Below are 24,438 nucleotides of genomic sequence, written 5' to 3'. Positions count from 1 at the left end.
CTATTGTTGGAATCATGGCGTACTCGGGGCAGGATAAAGCTGGCAATTGGATCTTTAAACTTCCCGCTTAAGTACAGCGGATATATATATTTCGGGAATTCCTTAGGGTCCTGAGACACAACAATGACGCAAGTTATCAGTCGGAGGCCACTCCCCACATCGGAAGATTTGAGTCATTGTGATTTTCCCTGGGCTGCCAATTAACAATCAGAGTGTGGATCAGAGGCCTTGAAAGTAGCAGCAAGGATGCGCTAGATGATAAGTGAGGAGATGGCACTTCAAAATGGAAGCACTCTCTCCAACTTCTTTGCATTTAAACGTAAGAATGGCTTTTGCAGTTAATGTAAGCCTACTTGTCACAGGGTGGGTGTAGGGCAGGGAATGGTGTGGGGCAGGCCCCCCCTACAGGGCCAACTGTAGCTGCTATAACATGTAAACAAATAGAGACGGCTTCTCAGTCTGGATCACTGCCCTCCCTATCTCCATCCCACACCAGTCTGCTTCTGCAAGGCAGTTACCCTGGCCTTACAGTCTGCGGGGATATGGTGCAGGGCTGGTTTAGCTCAGTGGACTAGACAGCTAGCTTGTGATGCAGAACAAGGCCAGCAACGCGGGTTCAATTCCGGTACCAGCTGAGAATTCTGAATTCTCCCTCTGTGTACCCGAACAGGCGCCGGAATGTGGCTTTTCACAGTAACTTCATTGGAGTGTTAATGTAAGCCTACTTGTGACAATAAAGATTTAAAAATGAAATGCTATGCATGTACTCATCAGTGCACATAGTCATCGGTGCGACTTCCAACCAGCAGGTGGCGGCAGACATCTATCACGTGACTTGAGACACCTGGCAGTTGGTAGTAAGTCACACACGACGATCGTCGCACTTCGAGTAGCTTCAGGAGAATTCACTGAATTCATTAAGTACCCATCGTCTCTGAATTGTAGTTTGTTAGTTATCATTCCACATGTTTGTTAATAAATCATCTTTCTAGTCAAACAACCAGATATTCTGTGTACACCATTACAATGGTTATATGACAGAACACAACATTGGAGACCAACTGCAAAATCCCAGTCGCCTCGTCTAATTGGCCTTAATGATGGTGCAGCAGGTAGTCCTGTTACCTCCACCATCCCCCAATCCATGAAAATGCCTGGTGGTGGGGTGGAGTCCGGGGAGCAGTGTGCGGATCTGTGTGCTGTTTTTACTGGCAGCCTGTCTCTGATCTCAGTGATGACAGGGCCGACAAGTTAAACCCTGGAGGACAGGAAAAAAAGACAGGAATCGCTCTCCTGCTGCACCGACAACTCTGAATGGCAGATCTGTGATTTTTGTTTTGTTAAGAAAAGGGGAGTGAACGGAATGGATGCAGGGCAACTCCCTGAGTGTAAAAGTGGGGCCCTTCACTCACTCTGACCACATGGTTATATCTAGCACACTTACCGAGGAATGTCAGAGTTGGCAAAGCTTTGCCCCACAAGTGAGATTGTGATAAACACATTGGATTTTGTTTATTGTCATGTGTACCGAGGTACAGTGAAAAGTATTTTTCTGCGAGCAGCTCAACAGATCATTAAGTACATAAAAAGAAAAGAAAATGTAAGAAAATACATAATAGGGCAACTCAAGGTATACAATGTAACTACATAAACACCGGCATCGGGTGAAGCATGCAGGGGTGTAGCGTTAATGAGGTCAGTCCATACGAGGGTCGTTTAGGAGTCTGGTGACAGTGGGGAAGAAGCTGTTTTGAATCTGTTCGTGCGTGTTCTCAGACTTTTGTATCTCCTGCCCGATGGAAGAAGTTGGAAGACTGAGTTAGCCGGGTGGGAGGGGTCTTTGATTATGTTGCCCGCTTTCCCCAGGCAGCAGGGGGTGTAGATGGAGTCAATGGATGGGAGGTTACGATCATCATAGAATCTAAAGTCCTGTAAACCCTCAGCACAGGGACAATACTGGCAACAACCACAAATGTCTGGCGTATTTATATTGCTGCCTCATCCCAAGGTGCACAGGAGACTGCAACAGCAGCCAATCTACACTTTACACATTTATTCAGGCAGCAAGAGGAACATCACAGACTATCCAGCAAGCCCCTCCTAGTCCTGCATCATTCTTCATACCCGCTCTTGAGGCTGGACAGTTAAAAGGGTCAGGGACTGGAGTTGACCAGGGTGCTCAATTTAGCACTGCCAGCCCTCACTCTGTATTCCGGTCAACAGCTCCCACTGTGGCCAGAGAGGTTGCTGATCACCGAGCGCTGCACGGCGTTCCATTGGCCCTCCAATGCCGAGAGTCTGCCCACCAACCTTGATTGGACGACAAGCCCACTTCCTGGCCTTTAATTGGCTGAAGATTTGAAAATTCCCATGGACATGTCTAAACATGCCATGTGAGAGTGGGACCTGGAGTTGTCTGTCCCTCATGTACGGTTCCTGAACATTGATGGAAAATCCAGTTCTCAACGTCTGTGAAGTCTCAGGCAAGCAACTATTTAGAAGCGACGACTGTAGAAAAAAAGGTTTATTTCTTTATATTATTATGGGCGAGGCGTTTTCAGAACCTCAAAATGTATCATGGAGCTCAGCCAACCTCACCCTTTAATGTATTTGTTGCTTTTCCGAGCACGTGGCTTTTTCCCTAGGTGTGGGATTACAATTATGGACACGTGGGTTTTTAAACACAAAACACTGTTTATTCCATGAACTCAACTTAACATCTCAAATAAACATTGGATCTCTTAACACCCCTTTCTTCAAAGATAACTCAGAAAATATTGCAACAGTAAATAACTCCTTAAAATGTTCCTTCAAACTTCCAAGAGACTTAACACCTTTAAACAGTATCACATCAGGTTAAAGGATATATATATTTTCTGTAGAATGGCAGAGATATATTAGCTTGGGTGACTTCAGCTCCAGCACCTTGCTTTCTTCATGCAGCTCTCTGGAAACCCACTGACACACCCACGCTGCTTTCTCAAACCTGGCTTTCTCCCTTCAAGCAGATCACAGCAAAACAGAACTTCTCAAGCTGGGCTGTCTCAAACTGGCTTTCTACTTTTAAACTGCTCTCAGCAAAACCAGCCAGGCACTTTTTAGCTGCTCTCAGCAAAACCAGCCAGGCACTTTACAAACTGCAAAACCACCCTGCAAAATGGCTGAACTGAGCTGAGCTCCACCCACTCTATGACATCACTGTTTTCTTAAAGGTACATTACTTAAACATCCAGTTCTTAAAGGCACTCTCGCATGACAATATATTTACACCTGTTCCTCCCCAAAGGATATCCCGTGCCTGGCCTGCACTTGGGCCGGGGCATTTATGTCCCAGCAGTCCCTAGTTTAAGGGGTGGCTCTCCCCCCCTCATCTAGGTAGATCATACTCAGGTGGGCCACAGGGACTCTAAAGTTGCAGATCCCTGGGTCTCCTGTACGGTAACAACACTGTCCCTGTTCCTCCACCTGCAGCCCTCTCACCAGTTCCCAGACTCTCCCCAGCTCCATCCACAGCAGACTATTGAGAGAGTGAGACTGGTGCTTGGGTGCAGCTGCCATGCAGTAGAAATGGCGGCACGGTAGCACAGTGGTTAGCACGGTTGCTTCACATCTCCAGGGTCCCAGGTTCGATTTCCGGCTTGGGTCACGGTCTGTGTGGAGTCTGCACGTTCTCCCCCTTTCTGTGTGGCTTTCCTCCGGGTGCTCCGGTTTCCTCCCACAGTCCAAAGATTTGCAGGTTAGGTGGAATTGCCCTTAGTGTCCAAAAACGTTAGGTGGGGTTACTGGGTTAGGGTGGAGGTGAGGGCTTGGGTGGGGTGCTCTTTCCAAGAGCCGGTGCAGACTCGATGGGCCAAATGGCCTCCTTCTGCACTGTAAATTCTGTGATTCTGTGAAATGCATCAAAAATGTAAAATATACAACTTACAACTCCTGACACATGCAAACACACATTATTTTAAAACCTACTAATCATAATACTATCTAGGTAATAATCCTGACCCACTCCCTGTCAAACAAAAATCCTTCTGGCTCTCCCATGAGGCTTTAACTGCACCAGCCCATGTAGATGCTATTAAGACTCATTCTGATGCCCTCGTCTCTTCAAGGCTATGACCCAGAAGATAACCCCCTTGACGGGGAAAGCAAAACATTTTCATCCTGTGTCAAATGGGGCATTTTCTTTCATCTCTGCATTATAAGGGTGCGGCATATATAGGGCGGAATTTTCTCTTTTTCTTCCTCAGAGTGTCAACTTGGGCAGGACAAGTGGTGGGTAGCCCGTCGGCTGCTGGCTTTTCCCGCCAAACTTTTCAACATTCAGAATTTTTTTTTTTATTGGTGGGTCCCACAACGTCATGCAGTGCCAAGGGGCAGCGTCAGGGTACTGCCCGGCCATGAACCTCTCCTCCCCTGGGCGCTCTGATCTCCCCGCCTCCCCCCCCCCCCCCCCCCCCCCCCCCCATCTCAGTGGGTTCTGTTCGCCAGTTCACTGTTTGTAAAACTTGTCTGGGTCCCTGGCAGTGTGACGTCATGTATAATTAGATTTAAATCAACTCATATGGTCAGAACCCCATTATATCACTGGTGGAGGGGCCGGGGACAATCGCACAGGAAGTCCTGCGGGTGTGAAAGCTGTTCTGAGCTCCCCCCCTAGATTCTCCACCCCTGCCACCATTCGTGCCCGTGGAAAATGGGGATGGAACATTCCCACTACCATAGGGTTAAAGTTGCCACTGAGTACAGTACCACCCACACAGTGATGTGAGAGAACACATGACCCATCCCCAGTTGTCATATAATTCCTAGAGTGCCGAAGGAGGACATTCGGCCCATCGACTCTGAAAGAGCACACCACATAGGCCCACTACCCCGCCCTATCCATGTAACCCCTCCTAAACTGCACATCCCGGGACACTAAGGGACACTTTATCATGGCCAATCCACCTAACCTATACATCTTTGGACTGTGGTAGGAAACCGGAGCACCTGGAGGAAACCCACGCAGACTCGGAGAGAAAGTGCAAACTCCACACAGTCACCCAAGGCTGGAATTGAACCCGTATCCCTGGCACTATGAGGTAGCAGTGTTAACCACTGTACCACCGTGTAGTCCTCGGTCAGTCTAGTCTGGGATGGGCCGTCCCTCGACGAGACCCGAAAATAAAGCAGAGTCGTGTTTAATAGCCGGGAATCGCTCCGCTAAACCCAAAACAGGACTCTGTTTAAAACCATTGGATTGTGTCCACTATCTTCAATACAGGAATAAAGTCACAGACTTCACTGATTAGAAGACTCAGGCTGCTTAGAGAAGACTTTTTTATTGAAATCTAGAAATTTTGGAAGTAAGCCCTAAACCAGAACAAACATATCACATGGGATAGGACTAAACAAGTTGGAGAAAAACCATTTAGTGATTGTTCTCCATTTTTTCTTATGAACTCGAGGGCAGTTACCGGATGTGATGGACGTATTGGTCATCTCCTCATCTTACTGCTGGGTGACCAAGATACTTGCCTGAATCCAGTGGTAGCTTCATTAACCAATGTAAATTGGGGTGCTTCTGACATTCTAATCGCCTCCAGCACTCTGAGTGTGTTACGACCCCCACTCAGTTAAATCCAGGTCAAAAAAGATGTGTTGAATTATATTTGTGGGACCATTGAGAGCAGATGTGCTTCTTTGAGCTCTGCAAAAATAATGAACCAAATCTACTTTCTTGCTGGGTAGGTTGCCCTCCAACCCACCTGATTTTATTTTATTTTTTTATTTTTATTTTTTGAAATGTTTCATTTAAAACAAATTTGTAACATTTACAAAGAAAAAAAAAAGGCCCAAACTCTGCAAGCAACTTTCTCCCCTGGGGGATCCTTGGTCACTCCCCCTTGCCCACTTAAGTCTCCTCTGCTATACTTCTCAGCTGACTCCCCCCCCCCGACCTCCCCTGCCCCCCGAGGCCTGACCTGCCAGGTCAGCCCTGCGCTTGGCCCTAGCCCGCCCCTCCTCCTACTCTCCCTGTTGCCCCCTGACAAACGCTAGCTACGCTGACCCCTGCCCTTGGCGCCTGTCTCCCGCCTGAGCGCTCGGGCCCTCCCCCCACACACCAAGGACCAATTAACCTGATTGTATCTCCCTGTGCCCTTTCAGGTCCCTTAACCAGCCCCTAGCCCATCCCCCTATCAGAGGCCCCGATCTCCCGCCAAAAGGTACCAAGTGCAGGGCCCCCTTTGCAGGCCCCCCCCCCCGTCCGTCCGTCGTTGTAATCTCCCAAAAACACCCTAAGCAGTGCGCCCTCCAGCCCCCGCTCTCTGTCCAGGCTAAAAACAATCTTGGATAAAACATTACAGTACAGGAGAATTTAACAAACCGCCGCCACACAAAAGCTCTGAGAGCCCAGAGTCCTTTAGTTCAAGTCCAGCTTCTTCTTTGAATAAAAGTCCACTCCTAGTCAGAGCAAGTTAGGTTAACAGACCGCCGCTACTGTACAGCACTGAAAAAACTAAGTACCCATTAGTTCAAGTCCAGCTTCTTATCTTTAATGAAAGCCCAAACCTGTTCTGGTGTCTCGAAGTAGTGATGGAGTTCCTCAAACGTAACCCAAAGCTTCGCAGGATACAGCATTCCAAACCTCACCTTTTTGTAGAGGGCTGCCTTTACCTTGATGAATCCTGCACGCCACTTGGCCAGCTCCATTCCCAAGTCTTGGTAAATGCGCACCTCGCAGTTCTCCCATCTACTGCTCCTCTCCGCCTTGGCCCATCGCAGCACACGTTCCCTGTCAGCAAGCCGGTGGAGGCGGACCACCAAGGCCCTCGGTCAGTCGCCCGTCCTGGGCTTCCTTGCGGGGGCTCTATGCGCCGCATCCAACTCCAGGGGTTGAGGGAAGGCCTCCGGCCGCATCAGCGCCTCGAGCATACCTTTCCCGTATGCACCCACATCCGATCCCTCGCAGCCCTCGGGGAGGCAAACGATCCTCAAATTCTGCCTGTTGGCTCTGTTCCCCAGCTCTTCAAGCTGCTCCTGCATCCTCTTCTGGCGGGCATTCAGCTCCTCCACCTCATGCTCCAGCTCCGTTACCGTGTCCACCTGGCTGGAGAGCTTCACCTCGACCTCCCTGAGCGCCTTCTCTTGGACTGCCTGTGTCTCGACCATTCGGACCATTACCGCTCTCACCGGGTCCAACGTGTCCCTCTTCAGTTCGGTGAAGCAATTCCTGAAGAACTCCACCTGTTGCTCCCTTGGCCAGTGAGCCTCCGCTCCCTGGTCCCTGCCGTCCGCCATGCTTCGCCGCCCGGTCTGGGGTCCCCGCTGCTCCCGCTTCGATCCTTGCCGCTCCACTCGACCACTTCTGGTCCAGCCGTCTATACCCTGGGGAGAAACCCTCTCCCTATCATCCCCTCCACCGATTCAGGTCGCCAGGTCCCGAAAAAGTCCGTTGGAAAAGGTCCGTTTGCCCATCGCAGGCGGGAGCGATCCGGCCTGCGACCTGCTTCCTCGAGGGTGCCACCGGAAGTCCACCCCAACCCACCTGATTTTATGATAGCCCTGCAGTGGATGTGCCAATGAGGTGCCAGCTGCTCAAAAGCTACATGTTAATAACATCTTATCCTCCGGACTGGGCCTCTCATTGGAGGGACCAACCAGACTGGTTGGTCACAACCCCAGTAAATTACCTAACACTCGGGTTGGGTGATTCCCATTTAATAGTCACGAAATGGGATCTTGCAGGCCTTCCCAAGTCAACTCCACTGTGGCGGGTTGCACGGCGGCCTTGGTTGGACTGTAAGATCCCGCGAGTGGCCAACGGCTCACTCTATCCACTGTGGAAAAACCCATTGGGGGTGGAAATTCCCAGACTGTCTTTCAATAAGCAGAATGATTTGTGTCTAAATGTAACATTTAACCATCAATCAAACATCGCTAGCAACTATGAAAGAACTTCCCTGTCAGCCAGACTGACCATTAAAACAAAATTATAAACAAACTCCACTATCCATCTATTAGGCCTCTTCCATTGGTTGTAAGATCCATCCGTAAAGCACCAACAGGTATAATGGCTAACACTCAGGACACAGATGCTGGATTCCTGGATTTTGGACAGTGTCTGGCCAGCACGTTTGTCAAAAACGTCTAGTTTCTTAGATTGAGGCTTTTTTTTGTGGACAGTCATGGTTGAAGATATCAATGTGCAGCCCGGTGGCACAGTGGTTAGCATTGCTGCCTCACAAGTAGCAGGGACCCGGGTTCAATTCTGGTCTTGGGTGACTGACTGTGTGGAGTTTGTACAATGTCCCCGTGTTTGCATGGGTTTCCTCCGGGTGCTCTGGCTTCCTCCCACCATCCAAAGATGTGCAGGTTAGATGGATGGGCCATGCCAAATTGTCCCTTAGTGTCCAAAGATGTGCAGGTTAGGTGGGGTTACGGGGAAAGGGTGGGGGAACGGACATAGGTAGGGTGCTCTTTCCGAGGGTCAGTGCAGAAATAATGGGCCGAATGACCGCCTCCTGCACTGTAGGAATTCTATGGTTCTAACATACAGTGGGAGATCAGGTATCAGCCTTTCAACCAGGCTGCTGCTGCTTAGGTCTGGTCAAGCATTTTTCAAGCAGATGAAAACTGGTGGGCAATGGCTCAAACAGTAACCGTCTCTACGATGGACATGTCTACCTTTCAGATATTTCCGGTTTTCGGATAGCTGGATTTTGTGTATCGTACCCTGTATTGGTATAAGCATCACTTGAATTTTTTTAAATTGTTGCCAAAATCAATATTAACCCAAGTGCTTGTTATTGTAACAAGTATTAGTATATCATAAAATATAACTACTGGTGTTGGTTATGTTTGATATCATAAAATTTGATATGTTTGATCCTTTTTTAAGCTATATTTAGATTCTTGAGATATGACGACCACCACTGCATGCAACACTTCAGGACTGATTGCATATTGCCTGTAATTTAGTTGATTTTTAATTTAATTCCAAATTCACATTATTAACTGTTTTGCATAGCTCATTTTTCATATCTATTTTCAGCAGTCTGTCTGAAAGCCTTTTTCTTTTCAGCCTCTGCCAGTGAAGACATTTTGCTGTTGCACACAATTATGATCTGTTCCGAAATGTATTACCTGCCCATATTAATTTCATCTGCCGTCTTTGCATGACAGAATGGATCATACAACAATGGGGAACATCTTTTGTATTAAAAGTGCTTCGAGCACCCGTTCCCAGAAGCAGCAGCAAGCAGAGATCTGTGCCTATGAGAGGATGAGCCCCAATGTGGGTGTCAAGCACAAGGGAACTGGGAGTCAGCAGACAAGCTGTGCGAAAATTCAGTAGGTCCCTTACTTCGTGATAATGTCACTGGACTAGTAATTCAGAAACCCAGGCGCTTGGGACTTGGGTTCAAAGCCAACCACGGCATCTGGTAGAATTAAAATTAATCAAAATCTGGAGTCAAAAGCTAGTTTCAGCAATGGTGACTGTGAAACAATTATTCACTGTCGTAAAAACCCATTTGGTTCATCAATGTCCTTTAGGGAAGGAAATCTGCCGCCCTTACCCAGTCTGAAATTCCTGTGACTGCAGAGCCACCACAAGTTAGTTAACTCTTAACTGCCCTCTGAAATGGCCAGGCAAGGGCTCCATGGTAACACAGCACTGTTGCTTCACAGCGCAAGGACCCGGGTTGGGTCATTGTTTGTGCGGAGTCTGCACATTCTCCCTGTGTCTGCGTGGGTTCCGGTTTCCTCCCACGAGTCCCGAAAGACGTGCTTGTGAGGTGAATTGGACATTCTGAATTCTCCTTCAGTGTACCCGAGAAGGCGCCAGAGTGTGGCGACGAGGAGCTTTATACAGTAATTTCATTGCACTGTTAATGTAAGCCTACTTGTGACACTAATAAAGATTATTATTGTTATAAGTCACTCAGTTCAAAGGCAATTAGAGAGGGCAACAAATGTTGGCTTTGCCAGCATTGCCCACACTACATGTCGGAGGCGATTTTCTGCTCCAGATTTCAGTGGACAGGATTGGTAGCAGGAGCAGGGGTACCAAAATGGAGTTTACACCGGCGGGATTTCCCATTCCGAGGGAGGTGGAAAATCGGAAAACGACGAGAATTGCATTTCCCGATTTTCACGCGATTTCCCACCCGTGTCATCGTTCCCACTGACGGTGAATGGGAGTTGAAAATTTCCCCCGTTGCCTTTTCTGGTAGCTGACAGCAAAGGCACAAAACAAACTCGATACCAAACCACTCAAATGATTTACTGAAGTATTGTTTATAATTGTTTCATTGCTCTCATGTTATGCAAATTATACAAATGGTTGTCATACTGAGCAATAATCCTTTATAATGGATAATAACAAGACAAATTACATCTGATTGTTAAAGCTTTGTACATATATGTCAGGTAATTAATTGATTTAAAAAATATATATTCCCAATCAAAATAGAAAAAATATAACATTTCAATTTGAATACACAGAATCTGACTTACCATTTGATGCAGTAAAATCAATGGCCACGGTGAAATTGATTTGTGTCCTAAAAGACAAAAGTAAGCAATATTTAATCTGCAATGTATGGAAAGTCTTACATTTATACATATATCCCATCAACCTTCCAGATTATAAATTCCTACATCCATGTTTTTTTTTTGAGAAAGTGGTATGGCATTACCATAGACAGGAGCGGTAATGATAATGTGACAAATTTACATTGGCTCTGCCCATTATAAATGTGAGTGCATGAATTTATGATAAGAATTATAATACTTGTTCAAATAATGCATTTCATGCAACAAGGATGAAACAAAATGTAAAGGAAAATAAGATAATTTAGAGACAAAGCTGTTCATAATGTTCATCACTGATCACAGTATTTTTTACTTATTAAATAGAATGGAGCACAAAATGTACTTTACGTTACTCAATAGTACCAATTCACTTAACAAGCAAGCGCACTGTACCACAAACATTTTAAAAGTGTGCTGAAGACATCCTCTGGCAAGTGAAGAATATTATTACATTATTACAAACCTATAAGAAGGAGGAATGAGCTGGAATCATGCCACCCTGGCTCACCCTATTGTTTAGGTCAATCCGCAAGCCATGGTCATGTTCCTGTTATCTTCCCCTTGCCTTGTAACAAGACTGTTCACTCAGGGGGCAGTGGGAGACAGTGTGTGCTTTTTCAAAAACAATACTTCAGTTGATTTCTCTTTCGCACAGTAATTCATTTGGCCACATCATCAATAGATTTACCTAGCCAAGTAATTTCAATTCTCCCCAATTAATCGAGACCCATAAATTACACATGATCTCCTGTCACTGTGAGGTTCGATGGCTGTGGTAATGTGCTACCAGCTGGCAATGTAACAGGAGGTAGTGAGTCAGCTGTTGGGGAAAGTGAGATACAAATGCTTTATCCATGTTCCTTAAATAGACTACTCCCCTGACCATTCTGATTTCTCTGTTCCCACCCCTGCAGCTTTATGGACACCATTACTGTACATGCACATTGGTCCATACCAGCCTTCACCATAATTTGAACCCACACATTTTCATTGCTTCAGAGTATTGGACAAGCAACAATAAGGGTATAATTAAGAGCCATATTGAGAAAAAAGACTCAGAAAATAGGCCAGGAGGTCAGTACAAGAGCCATGGCGGCGTGGGCGGGCTCCGGAGTCCTGGGGGGGGGCACGGGTCGATCTGACCCCGGGGGGTGCCCCCACGGTGGCCTGGCCCGCGATCGGGGCCCACCGATCCGCGGGCGGGCCTGTGCCATGGGGGCACTCTTTCCCTTCCGCCTCCGCTACGGCCTCCACCATGGCGGACGCGGAAGAGACTCTCCCCACTGCGCATGCGCGGGAAACTGACAGCGGCCGCTGACGCTCCCGCGCATGCGCCGGGAAACTGACAACGGCCGCTGACGCTCCCGCGCATGCGCCGCATTTCCGCGCCAGCTGGCGGGGCAACAAACGCCATTTCCGCCAGCTGGCGGGGCGGAAATCCCTCCGGCGTCGGCCTAGCCCCTCAATGTTGGGGCTAGGCCGCCAAAGATGCGGAGCATTCCGCACCTTTGGGCCGGCGCGATGCCCGTCTGATTGGCGCCGTCTTTGGCGCCAGTCGGTGGACATCCCGCCGTTGGGGGAGAATTTCGCCCATGGAGTTAGATCACAGATCGGCCATGATCTCATTGAATGGCGGGACAGGCCTGAGGGGCTGAATGGTTTACTCCTGTTTCTATGTTCCTATGTCCTATGTTCCTATTTTTTTGCAAAAATTAAGGCCTAATTCATTTAGAATTAGAGGCCTAATTAGAAAATTCAGGCCAAAAATTCAAGTGTTGCCTTTCCAATATTCTGTTGAGGTTTAGTGTGGCTCCCTACTCTGCTTTCTTCTGAAGCTTCTTATATGTAAAGCCAAATCGATTGTTGTACTCAATGTGATTATACTTTCAACATTTGCTCAGATAGTGTAGCCATTTCTTCATTGGGTGCCTGATCTATTAATGGTTTAATACAAATGGATTAATTTTTATTTTAGTGAAGACATTCATATTTTCAAGAATTTATTTCGTGAGATTCAGAAAACCTGTGGATTTTCAAAGAAAAAGTTCACAGCATCTCAATTGAGAGTTTACCAGCTGTAATTGGGAAGTCTATTTGAAAGGATGTCATAGGAGAACATTTAGAAATACATGTAATAATCAAGCAGAGTCAGCATTGCTTCATGAAGGGGAAAACATGCCTCACAAATTTATTAGAATTCTCTGAGGTGGTAATGTGCAGGATAGATAAAGGGGAAACAGTGGATGAAATATACTTGGATTTCCAAAAAGCATTCGATAAGATACTGCATAAAAGGCTACTTAATGAGATAAGAGCCCATGGTGTTGGAGGTCATGTATTAGTGTGGATAGAAGATTAGCTAACTAATAGAAGACAGAGAATTGGGATAAGGGGCATTTTCAGGATCACAACCCATAAATAGTGGAGGGCCACAGGGATCTTATTTTTTAAGTGTTTTTTATTGGTTTTCACATCTTTTATTTCACAATTTATAAGTTACATATTACAAAACAGCGCAAAAAGGAAAATAAAAAAGAGAAACAGAAATCAGCACATGTGTTTACAGGAAATTGCCTTCCCTCCCACTGTGGCCGTGGCCCCACTTTAGTTGGCATACATCTGTTACCATCCCCAGTATGACCAGAGCACGTATTTACAAGTGTCTATTTACAGTTTTAGTTTGGGCTTCCGCTTGCCTTCGGACCAGTCCCCTGCGACTTTGTCCCGTGCCCCTCTTATTTTCTTTGTGTGGCTTCGCCCCTCTAGTGGTTGCTCGCTACGAACATATCTTGGAACAAGTTGGTGAATGGCTTCTACATCCTGTGTACTTGGGAGATGAAGGAGAACTCCTTCTCCCCTGGGTGTGTGAACCTCCACTGCCCCCATCTGTTCTATGAACATACCCAGTTCCTTCGCCATGTTTGACTTTTTCCCGATTTGGGGTTTGATCTGTCTATCCATGGATCCTGTACGCAGTCAAACTCCCCTCCCATGATGAGTCGGTGTGTATCTATGTCGAGGATTTCCACCATGATTTTCTTCATGAATTCCACGTCGTCCCAGTTGGATGCATACATATTTACAAGGGTCACTGGTGCTCCTTCCACGACACCACTAACCGTGATTTACCGTTCCCCTTGGTTAGTAACCATCCTTGTTGCTGTAAATGCTGTCCTGTGATTGAGCAGTATGGCCACCCCCCCTAGGCCTCATCCCATAGCACAAATGGTCTGTTTATCCCACCAAGCCCTTTCTTATCTGCAGTCAGTCCTTCTACCTCAGGTGGGTCTCCCGGAGGAAGGCTATGTCAGTTTTCATACTTTTCAGATGGACGAAGACTCTGCATCTTCTCACTGGGCAGTTAAGTCCCCTGACTATTCTGACGGTGAGTGAGTTTCTGTCCCCCACCCCCTGTGGGGTCAATCATACTTACCTTGTGGATGCGCCCCTGCATCCGGAATTTCCCTTTGTTAGGAGCCATCCAAGATGGCTATGGTCACCGTACTCACCATGAGACTGGGCCCCAGTGCCCCAGGCTTTCTCTTTGTCCAGGGGACACCCAAGATGTCCTGCATAAATGTGTACACCATGTGGATGCCGCCCTGCACTCCGGGGTTTCCCTTTGTTAGGGGCCATCCAAGATGGCTATGGTCACCGTACTCACCATGAGTCTGGGCCCCAGTGCCCCAGGCTTTCTCTTTGTCCAGGGGACACCCAAGATGGCCTGCATCCATGTGTACACCATGTGGATGCCGCCCTGCACTCCGGGGGCCCTCCTGTTTCACTGTTTGCGGTGCCTTTGTTTTCCTTGCTGCCACGTGCGATCTGCCATAGCCAGCCTTGTGCCCTTCCCTCCGACTTTCCCCCTGGGTCTGCCACCCCTCCCCCCCTTGCGCATTACACTCCCCCCCCCTCCCCCCCAGCTTCTCCCTCTCTATTTACACCCTCAAAGCCCCCCCCACAGAATGTTCTCTCCTGCTGTCGCCAGGCACCCTCCCCTCGTCGGGAGATATGCTGTGCCCCCCCCCCCCCTCGCTTGTGCTTCCTTGTGCTTACTCACCTGCTGGTGTAGTGCCCCCCCCCACCACACCCAGGGACGATCTATACCTGCCCCGGCCGGTGCATGTCTCTTCCCCCCATTTCCTCTTCAACGCTGCCTCCTTTGGCTTTCTGCTCTCACCCCCTCCTTTCTGAGACTCAATATCAGAACTGAAAACGGATACGTTGAGGTGCCTGGTTCACTGCTGCTTTTGTTGCCTCTCATCGTGCTGGACACTAAAATCCAGCCCATGGAATCAGTTAGATGCTACAGTGAAGTGGTATTCAGATCTCTCCAAACAGATGAATCCAGACTGATTGAATGGCAATCCTGCTTTGTAATTATCTCATGACCTTATGACTATGGCCATGCGAGTTCCTGACAGTGCCCAACGCGAGCAAGGTTCCAATGTGGAAAATTCACCTTCAGACTTATAGATGCCACATTACCTAGGTGCTTAAAAAAGCAAGCACATGATTAAACCAGCTCACTCAGCAAGACTCAATGCGGCACAACCTATAATGAATCATATCATTGATTTTTCTGACGGCACACTTGATATATGCGACTCACCACCTAAATCTTAGAAACTATTAAAATTAAACAATCTGACATTTAATTGACATTTTGAAGTATAGCTCAATAATAGAAAAAATAATTTTACTCTGATAAAATCTAACTACCATTTTAATTGCTATTTTCTGAGATTATAACTGATGATTATGCAAAATGTAATATAGTTTTGAGCCCTTAGGTTTTACTACAAAATATTTAAGGTTTGAGCAAGAGCCAAGAGTAAGATTTTAATATTTTACGAACTGCTCAGTTTATTGAATAATACTCATTACTGAAATGTTCATCATTGGCTTAAAGACACGGCTGGATTCTCCGTTTGGGAGACCATGGACTGGAATCTCCGATTGGGAGACCATGGACTGGAATCTCCGATTGGGAGACCATGGACTGGAATCTCCGATTGGGAGACCATGGACTGGAATCTCCGATTGGGAGACCATGGACTGGAATCTCCGATTGGGAGACCATGGACTGGAATCTCCGATTGGGAGACCATAGACTGGAATCTCCGATTGGGAGACCATGGACTGGAATCTCCGATTGGGAGACCATGGACTGGAATCTCCGATTGGGAGACCATGGACTGGAATCTCCGATTGCCGACGCCAGAATCACGTTCGCCGATTGGCCGGAGAATCCGTTATTACGCCGAAATCAGGGATGGGGCTGTTTTTCGGATGCCACGCCCCCTCAAAAATGGCATAATCGCTGAGTACGCTCAGGACGCCACCTGAGGCCCTCCCCTGCTGACTTCCCGACGGCGTCGGTCGCGTGTCCTCTCAGTTTTCGGGGACCTCACGTGGCGGCTGTGGACTGGGTCCAGTGCCGTCACATTCGGGGGGGTGGGGGGGCCGTTCCGCTGGCAGGGAGGGCTTCGGTGGGGGCTGGAGGGACTGGTGGGGGGTGGTCTAGTGTGGCGAGGGGGTTTACGGCAGGGCACGATCTGGCAGGCTGGGTCCGCGTGCGGCCTGCACCACGTTGTACGGTGTGGCCGCTGGAAGTCACCGGCATGCACATGCGCGGCCTCGGACCCGGCCATTCGCCGTTCGTATCTGCAGGTAAAGCGGGCTTTATGTGGCACGGATGCTAGACCCCCCCACCGAGCGGAGCATTGGTGTGGGGGCGCCGCCGACATTTTGGTCGTAAGACCAGACACTTCCTCCGGACATAGCCGCAAAGTCGGATAATCCAGCGATCAGGCAGAGAATCCTTTTTCACGATGGAATTGGGGGCGGCGCCTGTTTTCGGATGCTCCGCCCCTCCAAAACGGCATCAATGCTGCACGCCATTGGGACAGCCTCAGGATGTTACCTGAAGGCCCCCACCCCCCTAATGCTCCGCACCTGGTGGGTCAAAATCCCGACCGCGCGGTCGACGTGCGGTCTCAGTGGTCGGGAACACGGCTTGGTGGCTGCGGACTGTGTCCAGCGCTGCCACAGATGGGCAGGAGCCGTGCTGCTGGCTGGGGGGGGTGGGCTTCGGCAAGGGGGGGACTAGTGGGTGGTGGCCCGTGGGGGTACTATCTGGGAAGTCATGTCTGCGCACGTCCGGCGCCATATTGTATGGCGCGACCATTGCAGGTCATCAGCATGCGCAAGAGCGGCCATGGACCCGGAAATTCCCCAGGCGTTTATATCAGGAAGGCCGTGCGTTTTATGTGGCGTGGCTGCTAGCCCCTCACCGGTCAGAGGTTCGGTGCTGGGGCCTCGCCGATATTTTCCACGTAAAATGCCATGGATCCTCCGGACATAGCCCCAAAATCAGAGAATCCAACCCTATGTTCTCCTGCAGGAGCTTAATTGTACCAGTTTTACAACCCCCTTGCGGTCGTAAAGCAGCATGCAATTCACTGCGCCATGCATAGATTTGCATGGTGTAGAACACGAGGGATTCGCAGGGAATCCTGCTCTCAAGCCGCATTTGGGTAGGTGACCCGAGGCCACCCCCACCCGCAAATCAGCCCCGGGTCCCACGCACCCCATCGCACGGAAAATCAAACCCAACCCCCCCCCCACCGCACGGCAGCCCCGCCAGCCCCAGATTGCCTGGGACACCCACCCCTCCCCCACATCCAAGTACGGAAGTGACCTGACCCTCCTTGCCATGGACCCTGTAATAGGGGGACGCCTCCCCAGGGAGATACGTGCAGTGCAATTACATGCTTGAGTGATTAGAATGCGCTGAGGGCAACTTGTATCTCTCCAATGTGGTCAATGTTCACAAACATTGGAGATTCACCACTTGAACCACTGAAGCATGAAAGGATATATGAATGGATCAAAGCTGCAGATGGTTTTTACGAGCTGTCAATCACAGACCACTCCTTGAAAGCTATGAATGGCAGATGGTGCATCTGTGGGAACCAGATGTAGGCAGAGCTGCTCTCCTTCAAGAAATGGACATATGCACTGGGATTCCCCCTTCGGGGGACTAAGTCCCCGCACCGGCAGGAGAACCGGCGGCAAATACTCCGGCGTCAACAGCCCCCGAAAGTGCGGAGAATTGCTCCAGCCGGCGGCGAAGGGACGGCGCGAGTTCGCGCATGCGGCAAAGTGCCAGCGTGATCTCACGCATACGCGGAACCGCCGGCGTGATTCTGCACATGCGCAGACCAGCTGGCATATTTTGGTGCATGCACAGGAGGTTCTCTTCTCTGCGCCAGCCATGGCGGAGCCCTGCAGAGGCCGGCGCGGAAGAAAGGAGTGCCCCCATGGAACAAGCACGCCTGCAGATCGTTGGGCCTCGATCGCGGGCCAGGCCACCGTGGGGGCCCCCCCCGGGGACAGATCCTCCCGCGCCTCCCCGAGGACCGCCCCCACCGAGTTACCTACCAGGACCCCGCCGGTATGTGAGTTGAATGATTCACGCCGGCAGGACTGGCCAAAAATGGGCAGCCGCTCGGCCCATCGGGGCCAGGAGAAATCGCCGGGGGGGCCACTGCCAGCGGCCCCTGACCGGTGTGGCGGGAATCCTGCCCCCACCCGAAAAACGGCGCCGGAGAATACGGCAGCTGACGGCGGGGCAGGATTCGCGCCGCCCCCCCGGGGATTCTCCGACCCAGCGGGGGGGGTCAGAGAATCCCGCCCATGGAGCTGCAAGGTAAGTATTGCAGCTATAAAGATTCCATGTCTGGACTGCTCTCTAGTTCCAGACAAGGATCTCTTTTCTGCGGGTGGGGTTGGAGGTCTGTGTGTTGGGGGGTCTGCAGAAGGGGTTCCTTTGGGCAGAGGATCTGTGTGGGGGTCCCCCTATTACAATGGTACCTGTGGGGCATCCACTGTGAAAGGGGTCCCTGTGGGAGGTTTCCCTATTATACTGGTCCCTTTGGGGGGTTCTCCCTATGACAGGGGTCATTGTTGGGGTCTCCCTATCACAGGGGACCCAGAAGAGGGTCTCCCTATTTCAGGGGTCCCTGGGGAGGTGGGTCTACTCACCCCCGTATTTAGGGGTAGGATGGGGTACCGAGGCAATCCGGGGGTTGGGGCCTGCTATGCAGTGTGGTGGGTGGGGGGGGGGGGGTTGGCCCGATGTGCAGTGAGGGGGGTGGAATTGGTTCTCAGATGGGCTTGAATGGTCTCTATCATCGTGGCCCATCATGTGGTGCACCACGACAGGGCCATGATTGTAGAGACCACAAATGAATTGCGCCCAAGTGTTTCGCGGCTGCAAAGGACATCTATGCGTTCCGGAAGCCTGCAAGCAAATACACCGGGGCTTGCTTTTCGAGCATCCTGCATGAGTGTCTGCACCCCCCCCCCCCCCCCCCCCCCCCCCCCACCACCACCACCACCACTGGGTGAATCCAGCAACAGTGGGATGAGGGCCAAAAGTGGGCATTATTTCCCTCTTAATAAACCTCAATTGACGGCATGGCAGAAAGGCCTTCCAAAGGGCCTTCCCATCACAGACTCATGAGGGAAGTAGAGAGAAGGCAGTATGGTCCCCATCCACCATCCTCCCACCATATTGAATGCACCTTGGGGAAGGGCATTTAATTCCACCCAGGTAACTGGATGTGTAAATTGAACCTATCATCAGAGAGTGATTGAACACTGAGAAAAGTATCAGTTGTGAAGGCTTGTAACATCTGACAAAGTTTTTTTTTTTTTAATGAGCTGACTAGCAAATCGATAAGGATGTCTGTGGATGTTGTTTATATGAGCGTCCAGAAGGCAGTTGATAAGGTTCCACAGAAGAGATTATGAGCAATAACAGAAGTTGCGATAGCTTTGTGATATGAGTTAGTAATTGATTTAGAGGCAAGGTACAGTGGACGGGATTTTCCAGTTAGACCTTGCGAGGCGTGACGAGCCAGGTAATTGCCAGAAGAGACCTCTCGTGCCCCTGTTTGGGGGGCGGGGGGGGGGGGGGGGGGAACACGGCTGGTAGATCGCACCCATAGGCTGGTTGAGAGTGTTGGTCAACTTGTAACCAATGAGGTTTATTGTGGGGAAATGAGAGTTCATCTATTTTGATTTCAAGATAAGAACAGCCAAATAGATTAGGAATTCACATCTCTCCTGACTGTTCTGCAGCTCATTCTCCTGAAGATCGGTAGGACTACTGAGCAAAGGTTGGGTGGTGGCCCAGCTGCAAAATAGCAACGTAATTACTTCAAATGTTTGTTACCGCCATTTAGGCGTTCGAAGGAGATTTTAGCAGGAACAGTTGAAGGTTTCTCCTTCAACATTGCCACGTTTTGGGATTTCGAAGGAGTGATTCGGTGGTTCACTGTCACGTGCATGGGGTGGGCTGAAAATGGGTCTGTGGATCAGCACCCCAGAATTCTTAAAATGTTTTCATTGTGGGAAGATGTGTCAGGGGTGCATTTGAGATGAACATGTACATGAGCATTCTATCACACAAATTCCAGCTGGCCAGAAAATCTCACGAGCTGAAAGATGCCTGAAGCCACCATGTCTGATTTTCCCGCGCACTGGCGCCTGTTCTTTGCCCTCACATCTGGCAAAAAAAATAAATGCAAGATCCACTCCGTTAAACCAAAATGCTGGAAATGTACAACAGATCCATCAACATCTAAGAATCTTTTCAGGAATCTTGGCAGTTCACACATGAAAGTTAAAAGAGAGCTCATATATAATCTGTTAAAGGCTATCAAAACACAGCCTATCTTTAAAATCTTTAAGGCTCACAAACTTGCTCAACAGCAGAACAAAAGGCTGATTCTATCGAGCCAAGTATCGTTGTTACAAAAAGCACTGGCTGGGAAATCACAGGTGGCAGCCCTCGGGTTTCAGGCTTTATGGATGCAAAATATCTGCTTCAGCGTTTCCTGCGAGTGCCACTCCTCATCAACAGTGTCCAAACAGTGTATACTTGTATATTTAAACTCATCATTACATACATATTCTATACACAAATCATACAATTACAAGATCTGGGGAATCACAGATAATAAAATCACTGGGGGTCAACTTTGAAATGCTGTCAGAATTGGGTCTGTCATCAATCATTGTTATTGCCCCCCCCCCCACCCCACCACCCCTGCCCCCCCCCCCCCCTCGCCCCTCCCCACCACCACCATCGAACAGAACAATTTGGTTCTCAGATCCTTTTAGCAAGGAACTGACGTGCTATGAGCACTGAAGAGTCGCTCCAAGCTTACTGGTATGGAAGAGCACCAATTTAGTAGGCTCTTATCCTGGGATCCCAACACAATTGTTTGGCTGGTCCAAAAAAAAAGGCAAGCAAAACGATTGATTTGTTTTTTTGTGTGGCAAAGAGAAGCAGGCTTGCTCTTCCAACGAAAAGAATGCTTCTGAAAGCTGAGTGTTGAAGCACGTAAATTGAGCCGATCTTTGCACACTTTTATAAGCATTTCCTTAGAGAGCTAAACATTACAAATATGCAAACCCCCCCCCCCCAGCTTCAGCCGGTTCCTATTCATAGGAGCAGACGTGAATCAATAACTAATGCCCACACCCTGCATAAAATGAAATACGAGTAAACTAAAATTAACATGCTTCAATCTGCTGCTTGTCCCATTGTGCCTCCCGCCATCCCTCGTGTGAGATTTTCACCCATACTCGCCCAGGGGAAATGTATCGGGACAGCTATAAGCAGATAAAAATAGCCCCATTAATTCATTGTGCCCAGTTCTTTAAAACACTTTGTTGTGATATGCGATGCATATGTTGTATAAAACAGTCATCATTGAATTATCTTGAGGAAATTACTGGTCTAGTAATTCTTCTCCGAATGTCACTGCATACTTGTAAAAGAGACATACACCAGTATTTTGTCACCCACCTGTGGTGGGTTCTGAGGCATGGGCAATGGGCGGGGGGGGTGTAAAATAGCATGGACGAAATTCTCTCCGAGACCCCGCCTGCCCCCACCTGGATGCAATTTATGGTGGGACGGACAGGACCTCGGACAAAAAGTCTGCCCATGCCTGTGCCCGTGCTCCTATTAAGCTCCAGGGTCCTAGGTTCGATTCCCGACTTGGGTCACTATCTGTGTGGAGTCTGCACGTTCTCCCAGTATCTGCGTGGGTTTCCTCCGGGTGCTCCGGTTTCCTCCCACAATCCAAAGATATGTTGGTTAGGTGGATTGGCCTTGCTAAATTGCCCCTTTGTTTCCAAAAAAGGTTAGACTGGGTTACGGGGATAGGGTGGATAAGGACCAGTGTAGACTCAATGGGCCGAATGGCTCCTTCTGCACTGTAATTTCTATGAAGTAGCCACATAGGGCCTTTTCCCACACAGCCACAATTTTCAGGCTGACAGCTGCCCGGTGACTGGAGGGTGGGAAACAGAAAAAGATCTCATCTTCAATTCGGGTTGGGGGGGGCATCACCAACTCTCCAGGTGACGGGCGCGAGTGCTCACCATCCTAAACATTCTGACCATAAAGTATTATCATCGCGTTAATTGCTTCCTATATAAACTGATTGATGTACAATGTTCCCCAAGAGATGAACAACATCAATATCGACATTCAGCTCCAATATTTCTTTTGCAATAACTTTATTCGTTTTATTTTGGCAGATGTTTAACTTTATTATTTCCCCCCTGATTTTCAATTCCTTTAACCAGTCTCCTTCAACCAGGGTGATTGCAAGGAAGTGGATTTTCTATTATTTATTGACAGTGAGTGTACTCCTGTGGAATGGGACTGATTCTGCAAGTTATAAACCTTGTCCTTTGATAGGATACACAGCTGCTCCACAATCTGCCATCAGCAAACTGGCCAAAAACTAGTGAAATATGCATGTGGAAGGCCAGTCACTCTGGCTTGGGAATCCAGTCTCTGCCCACTGTGCCAATAATGATAACTATTACAAAGAATACATTGGATCTACCGAAGACATCTGGGGGAGAAGTTGGATAAGACCTGAAAATGAGAATAGGGTTCACGTAGTGCAATCAACCCTCTCTCCCATGCATTTTGTCATGCGTAACACAGAAAGCTGGAGCAGCTTTCTCAATGCATTCAGCCCAATATTGCGAGTAGCTAGCACTACTTAAAGGCAGCATGCAACTTTTAAAGGGGAGATGTATTGTGACTGCAAGAGGTGGAGGGAACCTTTTCAATCGACATTGGGCAGTGATACTTTGAACAGTGGCTGAACATGCGAGAAAAAAAGCAATCATATTTTCAGACAATACACTGCAGGACTCGGTTGGAAGAGGTGGACAGAAAGAGAGATGTCCCACAGACCCAGGGGCCCCAAGAGACCTACTGGACATACCTCATGAGGTACTGGGAGCCGTTAGTGATGCAGGTCAATGCCTGGAATGTAGCTCCAAGAACATGAATTCCATGCAGGAATTGTTTCTTGATCTGACATGAATTGTCAAAGTGAGTGAGTTCATTTTGATATATCCTGCCAAGTGTGCCCATAGCCTCACCCACTGCTCAATTCATTAAACTCCTATCACTAGCCTCCCATATCTGAGATCCCAATTTTGATCATTTGGAAGCTTCAGACAGACTAAGAGCAGGCACTACAAAGCTCTCTTTCTCCCCTATTAAATCTTTGAAGCTCCACAAACAACCTGATTTGCTTGTGATACTAATTAAGGTAACAAAAGAAAATGGAAAGAATGCGTACTTCATTGCGAATACCCAATTCATAATTTGTAGAGTATATCTTTTCGTTTTAGGAATTAAAGGGTTAAATTTAAGGTCAATGGAAACGCCTGGTTAAGAAACCGATAAACTAATACAAAATGTCTGTGGCCATAGAATGCCATGGTTACAAGCAGTCGACTTGAACCTGAGACACTGGCCGGGCAGTAGAACAGAATTGGTGGCAAAGATCAGGCAATTGTGGCATGATCAGAGAAGATAGCTTTGGTGTTCCCTGTGTTAACCTGGAAGAATTTGCAGCTCATCCATAACAGGACCGACTTGGACAAAGCATACTGACAATGCAGAGGTGGTGCAGTTGGCAGGAGCCTAGGCTTAATTAATCTAAAAAGCCAAGGGCGATAGTGAAACTAAAAGACAGGATGTGACCCTTCTCTGGACTTCTTTCTGGATCTTGGAATCTGGAGAGAGGGCAAGACATATCCATTATTCATGTAGTTACAGAACAAAAGGTTGTGTTGAAGGTAAAATAATTTGTTTGCATTTCTGTTGGAGACCTTTGCAAAGCCTGCCACATTGTCATAGAAATGGGTTGTGGGACAAAAGGTTATTTTGTTAATATTTTCGGGGCGTTTTCTCAGAAAGCAGGCAGTTTTAGTATTGGTCAAGGAATAGGCTGCCGCTTACTGAGCTGGGAAATTCAGAGGGAATTAATGTAAATCACGTCTGCATCTTAAGCAGTGTCACAACAATGTGTTGTGTGCAATTTGGAATATTAATCATTAGTTTCATTGCCTGGTATAATGCCTTTGGTTATTTTTAAAAAGGAAAACAAATAGCTAGAATGGCAAAGACATTTGAAATTGTTCCAGAATGCAGAAGTCACCTGACCTACATATTTCCCAGGCTTCGCGATATGGCTCAGCAGTTCGCTTGTTGGACTTCATGCCTACCATTGCCTGAACTCTCCACTAAAAGTAAGAGCACAGTAGAGCACCAGACTTCATAACTCCAGAAACTGCCACGAACAACAAAGAACTAACAAAACGTATTATGCACGGAGCATGTTAAGGATCCCCTCTCTGTTTTGATAGCGTCTTTTTAGCATTGACAATGGGAGATCAAAGCTCCATTACAATGGATTGCCCTCCATTGTGCGTTGATAACAAGTTGCCAACCCACATGTCGAAACC

General features: G+C 48.4%; 1 protein-coding gene across 2 annotated transcripts in view; it reads right to left on the bottom strand.

Moving 5' to 3' along the window:
* Positions 1-24,438, bottom strand: part of LOC140388059 (copine-8) — a 544,832-nt gene that overhangs the window by 67,044 nt on the left and 453,350 nt on the right. For both annotated transcript variants that reach the window (XR_011934073.1, XM_072471659.1), the window contains exon 14: positions 10,498-10,544. Coding sequence is in view for 1 of the 2 variants with exons in the window: in XM_072471659.1 (XP_072327760.1) it covers positions 10,498-10,544 (47 nt within the window). In the remaining variant the exon portion in view is untranslated. The remainder of the gene's footprint in view (positions 1-10,497; positions 10,545-24,438) is intronic.

Source organism: Scyliorhinus torazame, chromosome 13 (genome assembly GCF_047496885.1).
Source record: "Scyliorhinus torazame isolate Kashiwa2021f chromosome 13, sScyTor2.1, whole genome shotgun sequence".
Lineage (NCBI taxonomy): Eukaryota > Metazoa > Chordata > Chondrichthyes > Carcharhiniformes > Scyliorhinidae > Scyliorhinus > Scyliorhinus torazame.
The sequence above is the reverse complement of the archived record's forward strand: the minus strand, read 5'-3'. Positions and strand labels throughout refer to the sequence as shown.